Source organism: Microtus ochrogaster, unplaced genomic scaffold (genome assembly GCF_000317375.1).
Source record: "Microtus ochrogaster isolate Prairie Vole_2 unplaced genomic scaffold, MicOch1.0 UNK44, whole genome shotgun sequence".
Lineage (NCBI taxonomy): Eukaryota > Metazoa > Chordata > Mammalia > Rodentia > Cricetidae > Microtus > Microtus ochrogaster.
In genome coordinates this window covers 1,640,579-1,649,593 of record NW_004949142.1, presented here as the reverse complement: position 1 = coordinate 1,649,593, position 9,015 = coordinate 1,640,579, and the positions used below count along the sequence as shown (strand labels likewise).

Below are 9,015 nucleotides of genomic sequence, written 5' to 3'. Positions count from 1 at the left end.
ATACAATATTCTGTCTGTGTGTATGTCTGCAAGCCAGAAGAGGGCACCAGACCTCATTACAGATGGTTGTGAGCCACCATGTGGTTGCGGGGAATTGAACTCAGGACCTTTGGAAGAGCAGGCAATGCTCTTAACCACTGAGCCATCTCTCCAGCCCTGGCTGGGTCTTTAAACTCATTGATAGGCCAGGGTCATCCTCAGCAGACATGGATCGAGCATTGAATAGCACCTGGTTTGATCTTTGCCAGGTCACAATGCCCCAAACAATCTCAAACTGTTGAATGTCGGTGTTTATCTCATTTTAGTCTTGTGTTCTGCCGGTCCAGCTTTTAATCAGTTATATCAGAGGCTTTGTGAGCTCTTCAAATTAGCTCTCCTCCATGATAGGAATTGGCTCCTTCAACCCGCAGAACATCCAGATAGGGCAAAGGTGGCAGTGAGAGCCGTCTTCTGTAATTCCTGCTTACAAGTTTTTTTTTCTACAGCCAGCTGGCACCTCTGTGGCAATAGGAATTTAGGATTCACAAGCAGGTTTTACTTCACTTACTAAATTTTATTTATTTGCGTGTGTGTGCATGTGCACGTGCCACAGTACACGTGTGGCTATCAGAGGGCGTTTTGAAGGCAGTCAGTTCTCTCCGTTCCACCGTGTGGATTCTGGGTTCAAACTCAGGTCGTCAGGCTTGGCAGTGGGCATTTTACCTGCTGAGCCATCGATACCCCGAACTCCCAATCTAACTAATTGGTTGGCATATGTGGAGTTTGGGGTGTAGTACCCAGTGATCCAGCAGCCCTAGCAGTACAAAGAATATGCAGGTGATGCTGACACAAGGCACCTGGTTTTCTCCTGAGTGTCCTTGTAAATGTCCCTCTGTTCATCTGTCTCTGGACGTCGTGAATACCAAGAGGATTGGTGGTAAATACTCACATCCCTAAGCTTGACTTCGTTTGTAAAAGACTCTCCTGATGTCAGAGTTAGAACTAGATAGAGTTCAGGATTTATTTTAGTACCTTTCTGTTGAAAACTTACTTTATAGTTCCAAGAATTAGCTTCCAGCTTTCAGAGACAGAGAGAATAGGGGACTGGAGTCCTGGCTCAGCTGCCAGGAGCCCATTCTGTTCTTTCAGAGGACCTGCCTTTGGCTCTTAACTGCTTGTTACTCCAGCTCCGGGGAATCTGATACCTTCTGGTCTCAAGAGCATACACATTACAAATATACATATATAAAAGTTAGAAAAGTAAAACTGGGTGTGATCCCATAGGCCTTTAATACTAGCACGTGAGAGGCAGAGGCAGGCAGCTCTGTGAGTTTGAGGCCAGCCTGGTCTACATAGTGGGTTCCAGGGCAGCCAGAGCTACACAGAGAAACCCTGAAAAAAAAGGGGGGAGGTGGAAGGGGGGAATAAAGCTACGTGTCCTAGGACACGAGACTGGCATAGGAGAATCTTTGAGTTCAGGGTTAGCCATTGTGAGTTCCCATTGCAAACAACAAAAGAAGGAAATACGTGACCAAAAGTTATGAATTTTTCTAAGCCGGGCGGTGGTGGCGCACGCCTGGGAGGCAGAGGCAGGTGGATCTCTGTGAGTTCGAGACCAGCCTGGTCTACAGAGCTAGTTCCAGGACAGGCTCCAAAACCACAGAGAAACCCTGTCTCAAAAAAACAAAAAACAAAAAAAACCCCAAAAAGTTATGAATTTTTCTTTCTGAACTTTATTCTCAGAAACGTGTGGTGTATGTTACAGCAGCGCCATTTGAATAATTACAGTGGCGTTCTCTGCTTTGACCTTAGGAATAGGACGTGACAAGGAGGGCAGTGGCCAGGAGTAAGGAAGTTGGTCATTGAAAATCCCAACCAAGACACAGACAAGCACAGCATCTCACTGCTTTCTCAGAACATTGGCACAGCTGTCCCGTGCAAACAGCACTAGGGATGTCTCACTGACCTCTTTTGGGCTGTAGCTTTTCTGAGTTTTATTTTAGTCCATTGTGCCTAGAAAGCATCAGGCAAGCATAAAATTGTTGAGCTCCTAGCTGTGTGTGCAGTATAACGGGAGGGACTGTGAGAAACAGCTGTGTCAGTGTGGCCTCTATGCGCAGAACATTTTTAAATCACTGGGAGGCAAAGAAAGAAACCCATCATTTTATGTGAATAATTATATGTATGTAGTTTTTTAGGAGATTATAATTGTAAAGCAGATGTCAGGGAGAGTTGGAGGAATCAGAGATGGCTTTCAGAATAAAACACGGCTCATCCTTGCCATTACCTCAGGCTGACCTGGAACTCCCCACCTTCCTGCCTTAGCCCTGTGTGCCACCGTGCCTGCCTCTCCTTGTTACCTCTAATGCCTGCTCTTGACCAAAGCTTCCGTCTTGGGCCTCGTATGAGAAGACAGTTAATACCTTGGCTTTGGAGGCTTCCCAGATACATCCTTCCGGAAGCTGAGACTGTAACCAGTGCACTCAACCTTCCTGATGCTGTGACCCTTTAATACAGTTCCTCATGTTGTGGTGACTCCAACTATAAAATTATTTTTGTTGCTACTTAATAACTGTAATTTTGCTACTGCTCTGAATCATAATGTAAATATCCGTGTTTTCTGATGGTCTCAGGCGACCCCCAAGGGTTTGCAACCCAGAGGTTGAGAACCACTGCTGTAACATGTCAGGGAGAAAAGGCTCCATCCACATCTTTAGAGATTGGTGGCTTGTCCTTGGGTGTTGGTTGGTTAGTTGATGGCCAGGTTGCTTCATTGTAGTCTCTTGTAAGCAACAGGTTGAGGCACATTGCTGGGAGACTCCTCCCAAGGCTGGGGTCTCCCTCTGCTCTCTCTCCCCCATGAGAAAAGATTTTAGTTCCCAGGCACACACATTTGAGTGTTTGTTATCCTGTGAGGGAGAGGAGGCTTGTGTTACGGGCCCTTCGTGCTGTCGGGAAGTTCTGTGCTCTGCTCATCTGTCAGCTTGCCCTTCCCTCCCACCCACACACACCCGGCACTCTTCTATTTTAGAAGCACGGAGGCTCATTTTCCATCTCCTCCTGCTGCCCTGATTTTGTACAAGAGCATCCATAAGATTTCTTGTGAGCTTGAATTTAACATTTAGGGCCTTCATTAAAAGATGACATTCCCGTGGGGTGAAGCACACCTTTAATCCCAGCACTCAGAAGGCAGAGGCAGGCAGATCTGAGTTGGAGGCGGTATACAAGAGAAACCCTGCCTCAAAAACAAAACAAAACGAAAAGGACACATTTCTAGTTGAGCATGATGGTTCACACTAGGATCCCAGAAGTCCAGTGATTGAAGCAGAAGGAGCAACATGATGAGTTCAAAACCAGCCTGGACTACAGTATAAGACCCAGTCTTACACGTCTCTTTTTACTTTTACAGGAATCTCAGGGGTTAAATTCAGGTTGCCAGGCTTACGCTCCATTGCCTTTTTCTTGCTCAACCATCTCGACAGCTCTGAAGATGACAGTTCCTAATTGCTTTTCTTCCTTGTCCTGAATCTGTCATTCTTTCAATTCATCCTGTATTTACTAGGCTAGTTATTGATACTAACCCTTCCACCCTCAAATACAGAGTCTCTCTGTGTAGCCCAGACTGTCCTGAAACTTACTCTGTAGATCAGGCTGGCCTCAAACTCAGAGATCCGCCTGCCTCTGCCTCCCTAGAGACCTGGAATTAAAGATGTGCGCACCGAAACCGGCAGCTGTTCCGTGTAAACATCCATCTTAGTTCCCATAGCAGACATTTCCTGCCTTCCAAGGACAGATTTCATCCAAGTCTCTGCTTGGTGTTTTGGAACAGAAGGAGCAAGTTAAGCTTTGGTTTGCTGTTGTAAGTGTGTGCCTCTGGTCAGTCTCTGTCTTGTACCATCTTATAATTTTTTAACAGATTTCTCTTTCAGTTACTGAATCCTGGCCTCAAAACTCCTGGGCCCAAGCAGTCTCCTCTCATCTTCCTAAGTCAGTAGTGATGCTGCGCGGCTTTGCTCAGCGCCAGTCCCTCAGCAGGCAAGCTGCGTGTTTTCAAGGCCTCTGAGCTCCGGGTCTTAGGAATGATTAAGTTATCATAATTGTCTTGAAAGATCTTGGGACTAGACTCCTTGGTATCTCCTCTGATTCAGTTGTCTCTCTCTTTGGGGCTTGTTGTCTGTAAGACCATGGCAGCTTCGTGTGTTTTCATAGTTGTGGCCCAACACCTCAAAAGAATGAATTACAAAATTAAAACATAAAACCATCGGGCAGTGGTGGTTTTTTTTTTAATTTATTTATTTATTAAGGATTTCTGCCTCTTCCCCGCCACCGCCTCCCATTTCCCTCCCCCTCCCCTGATCAAGTCCCTCTCCCTCATCAGCTTGAAGAGCAATCAGGGTTCCCTGACCTGTGGGAAGTCCAAGGACCGCCCACCTCCATCCAGGTTTAGTAAGTTGAGCATCCAAACTGCCTAGGCTGCCCCAAAGCCAGTATGTGTAGTAGGATCAAAAACTCATTGCCATTGTTCTTGAGTTCTCATTAGTCCTCATTGTCCACTATGTTCAGCAAGTCCGGTTTTATGCTTTTTTCAGACCCAGGCCAGCTGGCCTTGGTGAATTCCGGATAGAACATCCTCATTGTCTCAGTGTGTGGGTGTACCCTTCGTGGTCCTGAGTTCCTTGCTTGTGCTCCCCCTCCTTCTGCTCCTGATTTGGACCTTGAGATTTCTGTCCGGTGCTCCAATGTGGGTCTCTGTCTCCTTTCATCGCCTGATGAAAGTTAATATTCAGGAGGATGCCTATATGTTTGTCTTTGGATTCACCTTCTAATTTAGCTTCTCTAGGATTGCGAATTATAAGCTCACTGTCCTTTATTTATGGCTAGAAACCAAATATGAGTGAGTACATCCCATGTTCCTCTTTTTGGGTCTGGCTTACCTCACTCAGGATAGTGTTTTCTATTTCCATCCATTTGTACGCAAACTTCAAGAATTCCTTGTTTTTTACTGTTGAGTAATACTCTAATATGTGTGTATTCCATACTTTCTTCATCCATTCTTCCATTGAAGGGCATCTAGGTTGTTTCCAGGTTCTGGCTATTACAAACAATGCTGCTATGAACATAGTTGAGCATATACTTTTGTTGTATGATAGGGCCTCTCTTGGGTATATTCCCAAGAGCGGTATTGCTGGGTCCAGGGGTAGGTTGATCCCGAATTTCCTGAGGAACCGCCACACTGCTTTCCAAGGGCAGTGGTGGTTTTAATCCCAACAGTCAGGAGGCAGAGGCAGACAGAGCTCTATGAGTTCGAACCCAGCCTAGTCTACCAAGTGAGTTCCAGGACAGCCAGAGCTACAAAAAGAAACCCTATCTTGAAAAACCAAGAACAAACAAACATAAAGCCAGATGTGGGATTGCATGCCTTTTGTCCTAGGACTTGGGAGGTAGAGGTGGGAGGATCTCTTTGAGTTGAAGGCCAACCCGGTCCACAGAGAGAATTTGTCTCAAAACAAAACAAATCAGCTTACTCCAAAAACAGAACAAGTGCAACCTGTGACCTCTCCGCAGATGTGGGGTCAGGCCGTGTGACAGTGCACAGTGCACACAGCCTCTTTTCTGAAGAGGCTCGGTCGGTAGACTGACTGACCAACTTTCTTTCTTAACAGTTTCACTATGTAGTCCTGGCTGGCCTGGACTCATTCTGTAGACCAGGATGGCCACAAATTTGGAATGATCTTCCTGCCTTTGCCTTCCAAGGTACTCGGCGTCATAGGCTCGTGCTACCATGCTCAGGTAGGAAGACATTCTATAATGATTTTGTATACTTTGTAAAGGCTTATAAAGTGGAGAGGGGTCATTTATTGCCATATAAAATTGTGTTTATTAGGGGCTGGTGAGATGGCTCAGCGGTTAAGAGCCCCTAGAACTGGATTTTCAGACAGTTGTGAGCTGCCATGTGGGTGCTGGGAATTGAATCCTGGTCCTCTGGAAGAGCAGTCAGTGCTCTTAAACACTGAGCCATTTCTCCAGCCCTTGATTATTTTTCCACAAAATGAAATAAAAATGATTTGTATCAGCCAGGTGATGATGGCACACACCTTTAATCCCAGCACCAAGGTGGGTGGATCTCCAAATTCAAGGCCAGCCTGGTCTACAGAGTTAATTGAAGGACAAAAGATGTGTATGTTAACTCATACACAGGGTTCTGATAATTCATTCTGTGTACTGATATGAATAAAATACACTAACGTAGCTTTTCAGTGCTCACATAATCCTGAGACTGAAGAGAATATCTCGGAAATGAGAAGACTGCAGAGTTGTGATAGGTTCTGATAGGGTTACATAGGGTAACAAGTGAGTTATTAAGAGGACGTTATCTAGGACTGAAGAGGTGACTTAGAGGTTGAGAGCTCTGAGTTTTCTTCCAGAGGTCCTGAGTTCAATTCCCAGCAACCACTGGTGGCTCACAGCTGTCTGTAATGAGATCTGGTGCCCTCTTCTGGCCTGCAGGGATACATGTAGGCAAATCACTATATACAAAAATAAATCTTAAAAAAAGAGAGAGACAATTATCTGGGGGCTGGAGAAATGGCTCAGCAGTTAAGAGCACCGACTCTTAACTCCAAAGGACCGGGGTTTAATTCCCAGCACCCACATGGCAGCTCACAACTGTCTTTAACTTCAGGATCTGACATCCCCACACAGACATACATGCAGGCAAAACACCAATGCACAGAAAATAAAAGTAAATTTATTTAAAAGAAAAGAGGAAGCGGAAGTTATATGAGGTCGTGAGTGACTGGCTCCTATCTGTTGTGGCCTTGGAAGATTTGCTGAGCATCTGCTTGCTTTTCCATCTCTGAATGTCATCAGTCCCCTCTGTGTTGTACCTTCTGCGTCTCACTAATAGAATATTCACTAGGCGCGTTTGTGTTCAGACTTGATGACCATTTGCTCGTCTGAGAAAGAGAAATCCAGCCTTTACTAGAACTCCTTGGCTTCATAATCCTTCTACAGTCTCCTAAATCCTGTCTATGGAATAAAAGGATTAAAATTTGGAAACTCCACATACAAAGAGATGACAGTGTATATCTTCCAGATCCACCCCCACCTTTTTTTCCCTCTAGTACTGGGGATAAAATCTGTTGTCTAGAGCATGCTAGGGAACTACTCTGCCACTGAGCTACAGCCTCAGCCCAAGAAATGGACGTGTGTGTCTACAGATTGCTTTATCTTTATATATGTATACTTATTACTACTGATAGCATTTATCAGTTACGTTAATATTCAAATAACCACAAGATACTTTGAAACCCTGAAGTATCTGTTTCCTCTTTTAAATTAATTTTTTTAAAACAGTGTCATGCACTGTAACTTAGGCTATCCTGGAACTTTCTGTGTTCTCCTCCAGATTTGCCTGGGACTAAGAGCCACCGTGTCTTTTTTTTTTTTTTTTTTTTTTTTTTTTTAAGGTAAGGTTTTATAATGTAGCCCTGGCTGGCCTGGAACTTGCTGTGTAAATGAGGCTAGCCTTGAATTCTCAGAGATCTGCCTTCTGCATGCTGGGATTCAGGATGCGCACCACCACCACGTCAGTTTACCTTGTCCCCACCTCAGCCTCCCAGGTGCTCTACTAGCAACTGTGTGACACCATGCCTGGTCTAGTTTTGATTTTAACATAGCTAGGAAACTGCTTTCCCATGTCTTACTAAAGGAAAGCAGCATGAGGAGTCCCTTCACTGCTTCCACATGCATGAGTTTTCATGTATTTGTGGCACAAGTAGGTTCATGAGACTGTTGTGGTTGGATTTTCCCATCATTCCTAGTTCCGGGTTTGCCATCAGTGACTACTCAGTCTTGCTGCCTAATGTCTCGTTCAGGAATGTCTCGTTCAGGAATGTCTCGTTTTGGGCATGGGCTGCAGTAATGTCAGACTCTTCTTCATCCTGCTCTTTTCCATACTGGCTTGTGCCTTAGGTTCAGTTGGGGAAACCCAGTAAATATGGTACACTTGGAGAAATCAGGGCAAAGGATTCCCTAAAGACTGCTACTGTCTTTTGGCTGCCTTTTTTCATTTAGGGCCCTAAGGAAGTGGTGTTGGTACCAACACAGTGTTGACAGGTGTTGTTGTCTTTAGTGCAGTGTGGCAATCTGAAGAAGTGAGTACATATCCCTCCCACCTCCCAGAAAAGGATGTGGTGGCTCATATCTATCATCCCAGCTCTCAGAAAGCTGAGGCAGGAGGATTGCTATAAGTTCAAGTCCAGCCTGAGATACATACTGAGTATGAGGTTAGCCAAGGTTACATAGCAAGACCTTGTCTCAAAAAAAAAAAAGAGAGAGAGAGAGAGAGAGAAAGAGAGAGAGAGATTGGGAATGCAGTTCAGGTGGTAGAATGCTTTCTTTGCATTTAAGAAGCTTTGGGTTTGAACCCATAAACCAGGTGGGTGAGGTACCTGTAATTTCAGCATTCTGGAGGGGAATCAGAAGTTCAAAGTCATTGATGGAGGTCAGCCTTGGCTGCTTGAGACCCTGTCTCAATGAGTGAGTGAGTGAATGAATGAATGAACGCAAGAACAGAAAAGACCCTTGGAAGTAAATAGGACATGCCTTGCACAGTGTCTCCTCCCTGGGGAGCTGGTAGATGGGAGTGGGGAGGGGAGCTTGCTTGCTCGTGTCCTCCAAATACCCCTTCTGGGAGCTGTATTCTCCAGTCCGCTTCTGGAGCCAACAGGCTTGATTAGGAAGGGTCTGCTCCACAGAAAAGCCTTTTGTCAGTGTAGTTTAAAGTGTTTGATTTTTTTAGGACTCCATCAGTGTTTACTTTGTCTTACAGTGGCTTGAGTCCAGCCAATGACACTGGAGCCAAAAAGAAGAAGAAAAAACAGAAGAAGAAGAAAGAGAAAGGCAATGACACAGATTCGGCCCAGGATCAGCCTGTGAAGGTAACACATATCCCCAGGATCAGCCTGTGAAGGTAACACATATCCCCAGGATCAGCCTGTGAAGGTAACACATATCCCCAGGATCAGCCTGTGA

The 9,015-nt window shown here is 45.2% G+C and overlaps 1 protein-coding gene across 1 annotated transcript in view; it reads left to right on the top strand.

Annotated features, from left to right (window-relative positions):
• Window positions 1-9,015, top strand: part of Nmt1 (N-myristoyltransferase 1) — a 37,517-nt gene that overhangs the window by 6,702 nt on the left and 21,800 nt on the right. Inside the window, exon 2 of the mRNA XM_005369084.3 lies at window positions 8,813-8,921. Coding sequence (XP_005369141.1) covers window positions 8,813-8,921 — 109 coding nt within the window. The remainder of the gene's footprint in view (window positions 1-8,812; window positions 8,922-9,015) is intronic.